Source organism: Microtus oregoni, unplaced genomic scaffold, assembly GCF_018167655.1.
Source record: "Microtus oregoni isolate MIOR12 unplaced genomic scaffold, Mior012 000011F_ref0000422, whole genome shotgun sequence".
Lineage (NCBI taxonomy): Eukaryota > Metazoa > Chordata > Mammalia > Rodentia > Cricetidae > Microtus > Microtus oregoni.
In genome coordinates, this window is record NW_024543070.1 from 54512361 (window position 1) to 54527547 (window position 15187).

General features: G+C 47.0%; 1 protein-coding gene across 5 annotated transcripts in view; it reads left to right on the forward strand.

The window, feature by feature from the left end:
* Positions 1-15187, forward strand: part of LOC121453450 (SHC-transforming protein 3) — a 119784-nt gene that overhangs the window by 65440 nt on the left and 39157 nt on the right. For all 5 annotated transcript variants that reach the window (XR_005975011.1, XR_005975012.1, XR_005975013.1 and 2 more), the window contains 4 exons: positions 3486-3549; positions 6379-6498; positions 9603-9656; positions 13251-13302. Coding sequence is in view for 1 of the 5 variants with exons in the window: in XM_041660241.1 (XP_041516175.1) it covers positions 3486-3549; positions 6379-6498; positions 9603-9656; positions 13251-13302 (290 nt within the window). In the remaining 4 variants the exon portion in view is untranslated. The remainder of the gene's footprint in view (positions 1-3485; positions 3550-6378; positions 6499-9602; positions 9657-13250; positions 13303-15187) is intronic.

Genomic DNA, 15187 nt, shown 5'->3' on the forward strand with positions numbered 1-15187 from the left:
AGGTCTCCCTGAGAGGACTTTCTGTCTGTAATGTGTCAGGCTGTTCCCTGTCTTCTGAAAACTGAACTCCTGTCTCTCCCTGGAGTAGAAACCAGTTGCAAATGGCTCAGAGCTGACTAGGTTAGATTTCTGATAGTGGGAGTCCTTTTGGAGAACTGTTTGTAAAACTCTTGACTTCCTATGTTGTTCTATGTTGGTGGGCACAAAAATCTAGGAATCATTGAGGTTGTTAAAAGAATGACCAAGGTAAGGTGTTCTGTACATATCATCTCTTTAGCTTGTTGAGACCATCAAAGATTTGGCTACTTTGTTGGGCTAAGGCCATCTCTTGACTTAACAAATATAATGCAGAAGTTCTAGGTGATTTGATAGCTTTTTCTGGCCTATACATATGTGTTACACATACACACACTCATATAAACATATGCTCACATAAAATTGAAACTAAATAAATAAAACCAATTAGGCATGGTGGCCCATGTTTGTAGTCTCAGTGTTGGGGAGGTGAAGTCAGGAGCGTGTCTGGGGTTTATTAACCAGTCAGTCTTCAGAATTAGTACATTTCAGGCCAGTGAGAGACCCTGTCCCAGAAAACAAGGTAGGCAGTGTCTTGAGTAACAACACCCAAAGGTTAACTTCAGGCCTCCATATGCATCCACATAATCATGCAAAATTGACTAGGAATGGTAGTGGGGAGATGGCTCAGTGGGTAAGAGCACATCCTTCTCTTGCAGAGGACACAAATTTGGTTCCCCAAACTCACACTGGGTAGCTCACAACCACCTCTAACTCCAACTCTTGAGGATCCAGTTGCCCTCTTCTGGTCGTTGAGGGCACTGCACTCACATAGGCACACATTCCCATCACCTATATACACACAGTTAAAAATAAAACTTGCCTTAAAATATTAAACAGGTAAAACAGATATTGAGACTTCTATAAAAGACAGCATAGGTGCTGGGGAAATGACTCAGCAGATATGACTCATGTGCAGGCATGAGGACCTGAGTTCAAATCCTCAGCACTTGTTAAACAAAACCAGGCTTGTTTGCACATGCCTGTAACACCTTTGCTGTAGGGGGAAGTGTAGAGGAAGGAGGATTTCTGAGTCTTACTGGCTGCCAGCCTCGTTGCAGATTCAGTAAGAGACTTTGCATCAAAGGAATTAGGGGAAGAGTTACAGAATAGGACCCCTAGCACCATTCTCAGGCCTCTGCATGTACACAGGAGTGTGTGCATTCATATACCTGTAGACACATACACACACAGATTAACTCATTAGTTCGAAAGGACAGCACATTCATGTTCTGAAAGCAAACGGGGGCTTTGCTTTTAGCAGATTTTAGATGGCACATATTTGATCGCTTTGGTAGCAGCGCTGTTAGATGGCTATTATACAATAAATCAGAGCAGCGTTGTCATCCCAAACATCTGCTCTGGCTTCAGTTTTCCAGGTCAGGATGACTCATTCTGTGCAGGCTTCCTGGCGCCTGAACCGTCAAAAACCCATTTTCCTTCCCTCTCTCCACAATGCATTGAATGGCAAACATGAAGCTCGCCTCCGTGGTCGCTGCCCTAATTTGGCAAGGATATCTAACGCAATGCAGTTGCATTGTGATTGTGATTATTTTTCAACAATTAATTTTTCATTAACCGTGAGGAGTAGTCCACTGGGGAAGCTGTCTCTCTGTCTGTCTCTCAGGAGCCATTGTCTCCATGCTCACCCAGCCTATCTCTTGGCCCTGTTTATTTTTTTCCCATTTTCCTGCAATATTTTCTCCCTCTTTATGTGGGAGTTGAGAAGTTTTCCCAGCTTCTTTAGGCATTCCTAACTTGAGGTCACCTTCAGCCCTTCTCCCAGTGGTTTTCATTGAAAGTGAGTTGCAGTGTTGAGCTGTGGGTGCCTTCAAGGTCATTGGAGTTGCCTTCGTAGCTTGCCATACCTGCGTGGGAACCTACATAGCCTCCTTGTCTAGACTCTTCTTTATTTCAAATTCTCCAGTCCCCATAGGTTAAGACCCGTGCATGGGACTCCTGCCAAACTGGGATGGACGCTATGAGTGTCCCCCATCCCTTGACTCAGGACAAAGCCTGGCATGTAGAACTGCTCAAGAGACAGTGTCTTGTGCGTCCGACCTGCACACAGTCTCACCCTCGTGTCATGGAGTTCCTTAACTCCTCTTCAGTTCTCTGGATTTTCAAATACAGCAGTTCCTTGACGTTTAAACCTACTGCAAACAAAATTATTGTGGAAAATCCTGAACTTATAGAATGTGCTAGAACATGCTAGTTTAGCAGCAGAGGACTTTAGTGTTGGTGGTTTCTGCTGCTGATCATGGTGCTGGCTTGGAGCTGAGGGTTGCTGCAGATGTCCAGCACTCAGAGAAGGTCCTGTGGATGGAATCAAAGGAAATTATGGTAAACAAAGTGAGCCTGACTCAGAAACACAAGTGCCATGTACTACTTTCTCATATGCAGAAGCTGAAAACAGTGGACTTAAGTGATTACCAGAGGTTAGGGAAGATGTGGGGGTGGGGGTGGGTGTGTAGGATACATGAAGATGGATCAAGAAAGGCTGGACTTGATACGTGCATGTTATGGGATATATGTTGATTACATACCATGATCTGAATGCATATTTACCAAAAATAAAATATTTTAGAACTAGAAACTTTAGAAAAAGTTACAATAAAAAATTCAAAGTATGATTTCTACTGAATATGAATCACCTTCATACGACCATAAAGCCAGAAAACCCTAAGTTGAGTGATATACTATTTATTTGTTTTTACGTTTTGAGACATGGTCTCATGTAGCCCAGGCTGGTCTCACACTCACCATTTAGGTGAAGATGACCTTGAACCTCTGGCCTTCCTGTTCCTAACTCCAGAGTGCTAGGATTATTGGCATGTGCTACCAAGCCTGCTTGTATGCGGGGCTGGGGCTTTAGAAGGGTTGGCCAAGCACTCCACTAGTAAGCTATAGCCCTAGCTTGCTGGCTGTGTTTAAAACTGCAGAAGCTAGGAGTCAAACAATGAGCACCATGCTTCCTCCAGACCTTTGAATCTGCTTCAGAAGGATCTCTGTGAGCTGCAATGGCTGGATAGGCTTGATCCTGGTGCTCTGACCATGTTAGGACATTTCTAAAGGCACAGTGATTGACCTAATGAAAATCACATTGGGGAGAGTGCATATCCGGTGCTGATTTTGAATATGAAATCTTAGTTAATTGTAAGAGAAAAAGGAAACGTGGCACTGATCATGGTGTCACCACACTAAGAAAGAGGCAGGATATGGCAAAAAGTTTTAAGATAACCTGCCGGTGCTTGGCTTAATTCTGCTTGTTGGAGGAGAGGTACTTGGAGGGCCAATTTTCTATGCTAAAATAAGCAGGCAGTTATTTCCTCTGGACCTTTGAGTGCAGACAATCTGAGTTGCATAACTCTGACTGGCATGTAATAAAATGAATCTCTCCCTGCCCTCAGGGAAGCCATCAGTCGTGTCTGCGAAGCTGTGCCAGGTGCCAAAGGAGCCTTCAAGAAGAGAAAGGTACTGTGGCTCTCACCATGTGTCTGCCTCCTCCTTCATGTCCTTTCAGGGCCACACTCCAGGTCTTCGCCCACATAATTGTCCCCTGTCTTCTTACAGGACCTGGATCTTGTCTTTCTTAAGGGAAAGCACCTAGCTAAGGCTAAAGCATCCCTGCCCTGTCTCTCTCAAGCAAATGCTGTAGATAAACCCTGGAGACAGGGATAACAATCAACACCTGACCAAGCATCCCTTTAAGCCCATTACGTAACATGAATTCATCTGCCCCTAACAGCTCATGTAGCAGCTACCCCAGTAGTACATGCTAGCTAATGCTTAAGAACTGGATTTTGGGGTTGGGAGGGGGAAGCAGGACCTTGCATTTATAAGATGCCGGTTACTGTGGTGTAAATACGTCCATGTGGTTCAAGCTTTCAACACAAGGTTCCTGGAAAGAGTGAGGAAGACACACAGCAGTTCGTCACTGTGTCGCATTTTCTTCAGGTGCAGCAGATGGGACCTGACGGCGCAGGTTCACATAGCATGGGACCAGGTAGTAAAACAGCCAGGACTCAAGACGTATTTCACCATCTGTAGGTGCCATCTATGTAGTCGTGAGTTCATATAAGTTAACTTTCAGTAATAGCTGGGCTTGGGGGTCAGAACATTTCTAAAGGCATGACAAATGGCTTTCCTGAGTCGGCTCAGCCATGCCACTGGAAAGCCCGATGTTATTGATGACAACAATTGAGGCTTTGGGCTGAGAAGTCACAATGTGAATAGGAGCTGGGGCCATGGTCAACCTGTTTCAGAGGCTGGGTGTTCAACTACGCTTCTGGAACCTTCCATCCTGTATATGGTTGAATTAGGAGGGGAAATATCTGGGGGCTAGGGAGATAGCTCAGCTGACAAAGTGCTTGTTGCATAAACATAAAGACCTGAGTCTATATCTCCAGCATCCATGTAAAAAGCCTGGCATGGCAGCACATGCCTGTAACCCCAGTGCTGAAGAAACAGACAGGCCGATCCTGGCGCCTCACTGGCTAGCCAGGGTTGCGGAATTGCTATGTTCCAGGTTCTTTGTGAGACTCTGTCTTCAAATATAAGGAAGAGAGTTTTAGGGAAGACTCCTGATGACCTCCCATCTCTACATGTGTGCACACATCTGTGCACACGTGTGTGCGCACACACACACATAGTATAAATAACCCACCACCTACAATCATGACTTTTATCTACCTAGAAGGGATTTGTGGGAAAGTATATCACAGAGGGCCCTGTATCTGCTCCACACTGAGCTTTCAGGTTCCAGATGGTTTTGCCTCTAAGTCACTTCTGTCTTCAGAACTGGGGACATTTGTAAACCTATAGGGCAACTGGATCTGGGGCACAGAACTTGGCAGCTCAGGTTATGTGATGGCCAGTCCCCTGCAGGTCCTGGGAACCAAGTAAAGCTCCCAGATCTCGAATATAGGAGGCCAGGTGTCCCTTGGGAACAGCAAGGAGGACTATTGTCTCTCAGAACAGGTGGTCCTAACAGGTCTGTGATCCCCTTATGTTTCTCTTGGTTGGAAGGGATGGAAGTAATGAGAACTTTCTAGGCTGTGCCCAGATGCACTTGACCTGACTCTCTCACACAAGGGAGATGGGTTCTCTAAAGGGTCCTTTTGAAGTATTAAATAAAAAGAAAAAGGAAAAATGTCATGGCAGGGATCCTAAAGGAAACAGCATCTATCTGGGGAACAAAGTGTGCAGTTTGGGCATGCCAAACCAGGGCAACCCCTGGAGGTAAGTTCAGCAGAGATTTATTCTTTTAAAATAGAGAATTTCCATTAAATGCTGTCTTTGAAGACAGTTCATTGGCTAGGCAGACACCCTAAACTGTAAATCTATTCTGATTGGTCCATTAACTAGGCTACTCCCCACTGAGAGGTTGGTGTGCAAGGCCGGCAGGTCTGGATTTGGCTTCTTATCTGAGGCACAGGAACATCCTGTGGTCTGAGCTTCAGCAGAGGGATGTGACCTTCCCTGTTTCCCGGCTCCACTTTAGACAACCTTAGCTGCTGCATTGTGTCTCCTAGTGGATTAAAGGACTGTGCCTCTGCTCAGGGCCTGTTTGGCAGAGTGAGCAGAGGATGTTGTAACCAAACGGAAAGGGTAAGCAGGAGAGGGGTTCGGTGTGTGCCCAGGGGTCTGACAGTGCTTGGCTGGACACTGAAGCTCTTCCATGTCTCTGTAAGGACTTTGTTGACAGGTGAGGGAGACACTGGCCACAGCAGCCTCTCTCTCTCACCCTGCCCAGGCTCTAGGCAGTCAGATTCTAATTGGACCGCCCATGTGAGCCCTTAACAGAGATTCCCTTCGGGAGAGAGCCTCGGGACCCTCTGAGGTTGCTTCTGAGCCTCGGGACCCTCTGAGGTTGCTCCTGAGCCTCAGGACCCTCTGAAGTTGCTCCTGAGCCTCGGCGCCATCCAGCTTTCACTCCTCTAAGCAACAGTCTGAGCACTGGTGTGCCGAGACAAGGGTTGCATGTCGGCAAAGCTGTGAGGTCTCTGCAAGTTTGCATCTACGACCCAGGAGACACCAGCATATGGTCAAGGCAGCCAGGAAGACCAGCAATTCTCCCCAGAACTGACATATTAGGCACTTATGATTTCATACCTCATATTACTGAGTGTGTACATTGGCAAGGGCTCTTATCTTCCCAGCTCCCCCATTTTACATTTGTCTGTCTTCTGGCACTTCAGTGGGGGAGGAGCAGTCAGTGAGATATACTGGTATCTCTGCCTCGACCCTTTCAGTCAGAGTCTGGATCTAAAGCTAATCAATTCCCCCCCTTGGATTTCACAGCCTCCGAATAAAATGCTGTCCAACATTCTGGGGAAGAGCAACCTCCAGTTCGCAGGGATGAGCATCTCCCTGACCATCTCCACCGCCAGCCTGAATCTGCGCACTCCTGACTCCAAACAGGTGTGAGGTTGCCCAGGCCTCCCTGGGCCCGAGGGTGGGCATCCCTGGGGTTACCTCCTCGGAGCTTACCGAGCCCATGCAGAACCTGCTTGGCTGGACCTTGGACTTTGGCCATGTTGACAGTCCAGCCACAGATGGATGAATGGTTCTCTGGAATTCTGCTTTAAATGCCGTCTGTTTTGTTGGTCTGTTTGTAATATAAAGAAATGGTGATGTCTGTGCAAATGTCTTGGTGTCTGCCTTTGTTTTATAGCCATGTTTTGTTGGTTTTGTAGGTCACATTTTAATCTTATCCTGCTTAGAAGGCACAATGTGCTGTGGTTTAATAATAGACAGGAGCTTTCTTCCTTATGGCTTCTTATATTGGAGCCTCTTATAGTCCAGTCTACCTCAGGGCTGATGAGCTGTGTATATCTACAGTGTAGACAATGACGTTGGCGTGACCAAGGCAGCATGGACACATTTAGAAAAGCAGATTCCAGGCAGGATGACCACATTTCTATGTGCTGACTATGTTTTGGTCCAGCCTATCTATCATCTATCATGTCTATCTGTCTGTCTGTCTGTCTGTCCAACTATCATGTCTGTCTATCTGCCTGCCTGCCTGTCTGTCTGTCTGTCTGTCTGTCTATCATCAATCCCTAAGATGTAGAGACAAATTAGATTTAATGTATAAATGAGAAATAAGTCAGGGCTTTGTTGAGACAACTGACTATATCTTATTCTATCCTTTCGTCTTCCAGGGACCGAGACCTCCTTGTCCTTTTCTATTATTTTCTAAGGACTAAGCAGTCCTTCAGACTGTGGACCTAGGATGTCTAATCAGCCTTGCCTTGCTCAGGCTGTCTTAAGCTGAGCCCTAGTTGCTCATAGAGGCTGGCACACTACGCTCTAGACAGCAGTGCACACTGAAATCTGTCCTCTGTGCACATGGACCGTTCATTTCTAGGGGTCCCCAGGTTGTAACTCTCCATCCTCCTCGCTCATTCTCTCCTTTTTTTTAAAACATTTTTACAATTTATTAACAATGGAAGAAAATTTGCATGCCAATGATAGGAAAGTACTTATTTATTTTTACATACAGAGTTAAATCCTTGCTAAGCATTTAGCAATACTGAAGAACACAGAACACTGCCAATGGTTTTCAAAGTTGATAGATACTTTAGTTTTGAAACTGTCAATGCTCAGAGTGCCATTTTGTATAAATATGTAGTATGCTTAAGGTCATCTCAGAAATGGTTGGAAATTCTGTCCTGGTCTTAAGCCAAAATTCATTTAACAATTTTTATTAAAATTAAAAACTCAAGTCAGCTACTCAAACTGCAGTTTTTAAAATCAAACATTTTTATACAATCAAACCTCCAGATACAAGAATTTGATACTCTCTCTCTTTTTTTTTTTTTTTTTTTGGTTTTTTGAGACAGGATTTCTCTGTAGCCTTGGAACATGTCCTGGAGCTAGCTCTTATAGACCAGGCTGGCCCCAAACTCACAGAGATCCGCCTGCCTCTACCTCTGCCTCCCGAGTGCTGGGATTAAAGGATACTAGGGCAACTATTCTTAGTCGCCTGGGACTCAGGCATAGGCTACCCAGCAGTCTCACTGTCTAGTGTTCTCTGAAACCCTCGGGTTTCTCTAGAATGAGGTTTTGCAAATGTCAACAACCAAAGCCAGCATTTTAAAATATTTAAAAATTTATCCTATAAGCCGGGCGGTGGTGGCGCACGCCTTTAATCCCAGCACTCGGGAGGCAGAGGCAGGCGGATCTCTGTGAGTCCGAGGCCAGCCTGGTCTACAAGAGCTAGTTCCAGGACAGGAACCAAAAGCTATGGAGAAACCCTGTCTTGAAAAATCCAAAAAAAAAAATTATCCTATAATGATATTTTATTTCGAGTTTTCAGGAGCATATACTCTATCTGCTGTTCTGTGAACCACTGTCTGCCCTGGACAGGCTGGAGGGCACAGCTCAGTAATGAACCTGGCTGGGTTAGGAGGGAGCTGGGAGCTTTTTTCCACACAGGAACTTTTCTTCAATGTCGTTCCATTGTCTTTAAAAAGATAAAAATAGCAGGGAGGACTTGCGTAGAATTAGGGCAGCTTCTAATTCACTCTGTGTCTACTGAATTCCACGGATGCCACAGCTTATAAACCTGATGGAAAACTTCCATTTTTAAGACAAACCTGGAAGGGCCCCTGGTATTTAAGCTAGGGGATTAAGAGAGGGCTGTCATTCGTGGATGCTGGCCTTCTGATGTGAGTGGGATGAGTGAAACAGGCCACACTCCCCCGTCCTGGCTCTGGTGTTTGTGGAAGCGGAAAATACAAGTTGTAATGTTGTGATACAATGTATTTTTCTCTTGTATGTGTGTGTGTGTGTACATGTGTGTGGTATATGTTTGTGTAGAGGAGATGTACACATGTGCATGGGTGTATATGCACACATGTGTGCAGATGTGTGGAGGTCATAGGTCAACCTTAGCTATCTTTCATCAGGCTGTGTCTGCGGATTGATCCAGGCTCTCTCATTGGTCAGAAACCTGCTTATTCCGCTAGGCTGCTGGTCCACCTAGCCTGGATATACCTGTCTCTTCTCCAGTGCTGGGACTGTAGCCCCCTGCACCCAGTGCTTTATCACATGGGTTTGGGGCATTGAACTCAGGTCTCCCTGCTTGTAATGTAAGCTCTTTGCCAGCTGAGCCATCTCCCCAGGTCCACCTTATCCTTGCTGGTGAAGTCCAGTTGTTGAGACCCTGGCCTCAGGTGGAGCCTTGATTTCACAGATCTGGGCTTACTTCCCTTCTTTCTATAAACAAGCCTTGTGCCCCTCTGGGCTCATGCTCTGTGCCTGTAAAATGGGTTGTCCCCAGTTCCCACTTCTCAGCTGCTGGGAGGCTTAATGGGGCATTCGAGTAGCCAACCAAAGAGACGGCCGCTATCAGGCTGTGCACAGTGAGGGCAGGTGACCTACCGCCTCAGTGTGTGGCAGTTGTCATCTTCCTGGGGGTAGTTTTCAGGACGTCTGGTCGCTCACCTGCTAGCATGCGGGCTTGGCAGGATGTGGCACAATGCTAACGGCTCCTCTGTTTCTTGTCTCCGCTCCGGCAGATCATAGCAAACCATCACATGCAGTCCATCTCCTTCGCCTCGGGGGGAGACCCGGTGAGTGGCCTCGGCTGTTTCTCTCGTTCTTGCTGGAAATTTCTGAGACAAAGCCCTTGCTTTAAAGATGTGCCCCTTGAAGACACGACACAAAAGCGTTTTATGCGGATGTTACTGAAACCCCAATTTACTATTCTGATAGCAGTCCAGCTGTTTTAGGATCAGGACAACTTCAGTCTGGGTAGAATTCTGTTCCATGCAGTGCATGTGCTCAGAAACAACTGTAGGGTGCCCAGAAAAACAAGTTTTATACCCTATGGGGGAAATTCTCTGAAGGAAATAGTGTTTTGTAAGATAAAATAGTCATCGATGAAATTTTGCAAGTAAAGTAGTTACAGCCCCGGAAGCTGTGATCCCAACTGTTTATCCCTCTTGGTTGCAAAAGTCTTCCCTCCCCAAGCCCTCCTTCCCTTCCCTCCCTCTCTTCTTCTCCTCCCCTTTCATTTCCCTGTCTTAGAGAGTGAGCAGGGGGCCAAGGGTCAGCAAGCACTCTTCTGGCAAGGTATTGCTTGCACCACAGCCCTCTCCACTGTCATTCGAGTTGCTATTTGGTGGGGGAAGGGTAACCTATGACCAGGTCCCACCATTCACTTTCAGCCATGAATTATCAGGAGTTCGGGAAGCATGGCCTCCGTCATAGCTCCCATGTCTGATCCATCTTGCCAGGCTTGCTTTCCTCGGTTGTTCCCTGCCACATCTCCAAACCACCTCAAAAACAGGCAGACAACCACGCCAGGGAGCAAGACACTGAGGGAGGAGAGGAAATGGGCCCGGCTCCTTCCAAACGTTATTACGATAATTTTTGTTGTGGTTAAAGGCCAAAAAATTAAAAGTGGGGTAATACGAGGAGGGATATTTTTTTAACCTAAGTTCATTCACATGACAAAAAGCAAATTCTGTAACTTAAGATCTCCATTTATTTATTTATTTATTTATTTATTTATTTATTTATTTATTTTGGTGCCAGTGGTTTGGGCCCTTTTCACACGTAGGATATTGTTTCCAAAGCCTCTCACAATGCTTTTCCTTTTACTCTGTCCTTCCCTGGCTATGCCTTTCTAGTCTTCCTAGTGTTGAGTTTTACACCTCATTGAAACATAAACTCTCTCAGTGAGACGTAGATTTAGAAGGTGAAAATCTTCCTGTGTGTTCACCTATTTCTCAAGATCATATCTATATTTGACAGATTTCTTTTTTTCCTGTCACTGTCAGACATATGTGAGAAAATCAATTTAAACGGAGGTAAGAATCATTTTGGCTTCCAAGTGCCAGCCCGCCACTGTCTGGGTCTGTTGTTTTGTGTGTGAGGTGAGGCAGGGGGCCCTCTCCCAGAGCGGCCATGTGAGCAAGAGCTGTTCTCTTCATGACAGCCAGGGGGCAGAAACAGAATGGGATGGAGGCAAGGCATACCCTTCGAAGGCCTGCCCCCATGACCTGCTCCTCTAACTGTACCTCCTAGTCCCACCACCTTCCAGTGATGCCATCTGTCCTAGGTTCATTTTGGCCGCTAGGATAAAATTTGGAAATTACAAAGGAAAGCTGGAAAGCTGATCACATGCAGGTTTATATTAATGTACCACAAAGACAGTTTGTCAAACTAAAAGCACCTCCCACCCCCTTCCCCCACTCCTGCCTTCCTTGCGTCTTTGAGCTGGCTGCCAGGGTGGCTAGTGTCTTTTGGGGATCGGCTACTACGGTTCCCAGGTGATTCAGTTCTGCTCATTTCTTCTATTCAAGCACAACCTTCAGCACGCATCCTTAGGCACAAAAGTGACAGCAATTTGGATCAACTGGGGCAAAGGCACCATCTGCTCGGCTTCTTGAATACCCTGGTTCCTAGAGTATGGGAAAGCTGTCTGTGAATCTCAGTCTTGACCCTGTAACTGCACCCAGGGCTCCAAAGCTCCAGGGCTCCCGTTTGTTGGCCAAGACACTCCTGACGTTTCTGAAGGACAGTTGCGACTCCCACATCCCATGAGTCTGGGAGGAAAGTGAAGAATTGTAATATTTTTGCCAACAGCTTCAAATCCTCAGAAGATTTGCCTCCGTGGAAGTGAACAGAGGCCATTTTATAGTCTTCCTGTCCTTTCTCTCGCCGGGCTGTGAAATATTAAAGACCAGGAAATGGACTATGCTCAGATGAGCCACAGAGACAAGGGTTCTTTTGTCTCCACCGCTGGAAAAGTCCCCATGCCTCTGTTCTCCGGAAGTCTTGAAGGGCACCATGCCCACTCACTCCTCCCCACGCCCACACCCCTCCCCTCCCCTCTCCCAGCAGTATTTGCTGGATCTCTGTTAAGGACACTTAACAGAGGAGACTTCCTCAGGGACGGAACAGACAAGCCAGCACAGACCACTACCACACAGACAGGAGCAGTGGATGAGCTTGAAGGCCTTTGGATCATAAGCTCAGGAAAATAACTGCAAAGACGGGCTGACCTTTCAAGCTGCCCGCTCTGAGGCGTGGTGCTTGTGGGTTTGTGTTCGTCTTAACTCTCAGCTTGCCACCACCCAGAATCACTTGGGTAGAGAGTCTCTATTGACAGATTAGCCCGTGAGGTAGGAAGAGGCAGACCACTGTGGGTGGCACATTTCTTAGGCAAGCTTCCTGAACAGCGGAAGAGAGAAGTCAAGATGAGCAGAAGGAAACAAGAAAGGAGCCATGCATTTATTCTGTCTCCTCTTGACCATGGATGTAAAGCTTGCCTTGACTCCCTGCAATAAATGTAATCTGGAATTATAAGATGCATAAAACTCCACTGTGTAGCTTACTAGGCTAATTCCAAATCTTGCCTGTTGTGAGTATCCAGTCCTTAAACTCCTACCCTAGTATTTTCCCCAGCAATCAGTTCTCAAAGTATGGTCTTTAACCCCATGGCAGCTGGAATTTGTCAGCAATCCGGCTTGGGGGTCCAGATAGAAAACTGGGGTACAGCTCAACTATTCGTCTTAAGCCTTTTCAGGATTTTCACAGGAATTCAAATTTGAGGACAGTTCACACACACACACATTTACTGACAGTCCTGCTTCTTGACTTTGGCTCACACCAGTGTGTCTACGAGCTCTCAAAAGGTCTTCATGGTCAGGTCTCAAGTCCAAACATGCTAAGTCAGATGAACCAACGGTACACAAGAACCAGCTTTGAAAGCCTCCCAGAAGAACCACCATGGGGTGTTTGTCACCCTGGCTGCTCCGAGTGTGGTCACGGACTTGTAGCATACACGACCAGGGGGACTGGTTAGTGGCAACTGCACCAGTCGCTCGTGATTCCTCAGGTTCTGCTCAGTCTGCACACAGATCTCCAGGGATTTCCAGCCCCGTCCAAGTTTGAGGACACGCCTCAAACCATGCCCATTTTGTACAAAGTATCTGGCCCTTCCTCTCTGCCTTCCTCCCTCCTTCCCTTCTTTTCTTCTTCTCCCAGGACTGAGGAGGCCCAGGGCCTCCCACACTGGGAAAGCGTTGGTTCATGAACTTTCCTTCCAAGCCGATTCTTGGCTGTGTGATGGATGCTCACCACACTGGGCCCTGCATCCCTCTGGTCTTCCCTCTTGCTGGGATGGGTAGTACAAATGTCCCCTTTTCCTTCCACAGGACACAACAGACTATGTTGCCTATGTTGCTAAGGACCCTGTTAATCGCAGAGGTAAGCAATGCTCGACCCATTTAATCACTCACTTGTGTGAAGCCAGGCTTGATGCTGTGAACCAGATGTTCCTCATTATCTCAGCTCCTTTAGCAAACGAGCACATGTCACGTGACGTGATTAAGGATAATTGAGGCCTGCAAGGGTAGCTTGTCACCTGGCTGAGAGAGAACCTACTGGATGCTGAGTGCCAAACTCTCACCTGGGTCAGGATGGCCGCGGTTCGGTATACCACACTCACACCTCACCTGTCTCACCCCGTGCTCTGGTAACAGCCTCAGCTATGCCTGGGAAACGCTATACCTGCTCATCCTCCTGACCAGCATCACCCTGTGTGTGCACACTGTCCTGTCTCCTGCTCTGGGCCCAGCACCTAAGCTCGGGGTGTGCTGTTTTCTCGTGTCCCTTTGGAGCGTCTGAGAACACAGAGGCTGAGGAGGGGGTGTCATGTACAAAACCAGAGTGGATAATAATACACTCAGGAAGGTGGGCTCAGAGTGACTACCCTTGGACACTAGGCAGCTCTCGATGACCCCTGCCACAGTTACTGAAAAGTCACTGGCAAAACACCAGTGGAATTTGTCACCATGCAGAGTGGCACTATCCTCCGCTGCAGACTGGTTCCATTCTTCCTCCTGGCCTTTGTGCTATGTGCCAGCAGCTGGTTTTAAACTTTGCTTGCATACTCAGACATAATTTTTTTCTCTTGCAAAAAGCAAACAAACAAGAGCAACAACCCAAACCTCTCAATGCACATGATACCCAACACTCAATTTTGCCAGCCTCTTCCCAAACCTGTACTTTGGACATACATTCAGGACAACCAACAAGGGCAGATTAATTGAGACTGGGGTGCTCTGCCTTAGCTGCAGGGGCTTCTGCAGACCCTTCCTTATTGCTGTCTTTCTTGAGTGGATACCATATGTGATGTTAAATACTAATTGTCAGCTTGACAACACCTAGAACCACCTAGCAGATAAACTCTGTACGAGCTGTAAGGGAGTTCCTGGGTTGGATTAATTGAAGTGGGAAGGCCCACCCTAACTGAGGGTAGCACCCTCCATGGGCTGGAATTCTGAAATAAAGGAAAAGAGAAAGTGAGCTGAGTACCAGCCTTCATCTCTCCGCACATCCATTATCGCTCGCCTGTCTTCTCGGGAAACTGTATAAAGCCTGGGTTGGCCCCAGGTGAACAGGGTTTTATCAGGACTGCCGCCCAGAGATGTGAGCAAAAGCTCTTGGTGCAGGCTTAGAGACTCAGCTTAGTGTCTAAGGCAACGAACACAGATCAAGTTTTTTAAAACAAGAAGGACATGTTGCCTCACGATTTTGGAGGCTGGATGCCCAGTTCATGCTGTCAGCAGGGCCAGACGGGCTCCCTCTGGGTCCTGGAGGAGAAATTCTGCCTCCTCCTGGCTTCTCTCTGATAATCTCCAATGTCCCTTGACTTGCAGGTGTGTTACTGGAACCCATCCTAATGAGGTGTACTCCCCGTGTCTGTGCTCATGGATGCTTTTAGAGATGACAGTCCATGGTGGCTCAGGGCCCCTCCTATCCTGCCGTGACCTCATTTTAACCAGTTACATCTGAAATTGCCATTTTCCAAATAAGGACACCTTCTGAGGTCCTGGATTTTTGGCATAACTTAAAAAGGGGGGGCATAATTGAACCCAGAGCACAAACCAGCCCCTTTAAGTATCCTAGCTGCCCCTGAAATCAGGGAGGATTATAGGGGAGGGGAGGCATAGGCTATCCCTCTGCAGGCACTGCCCCCCCCCCCAGCTCTATCTGGGTTAGAAGCAGGAGCAGCTGGGGTTCATGTCTCCATTTCGGTTTGTTTCAAATTAATGGCAAGTGATTTAGGCAATCTTGTTTTTCAGACTTC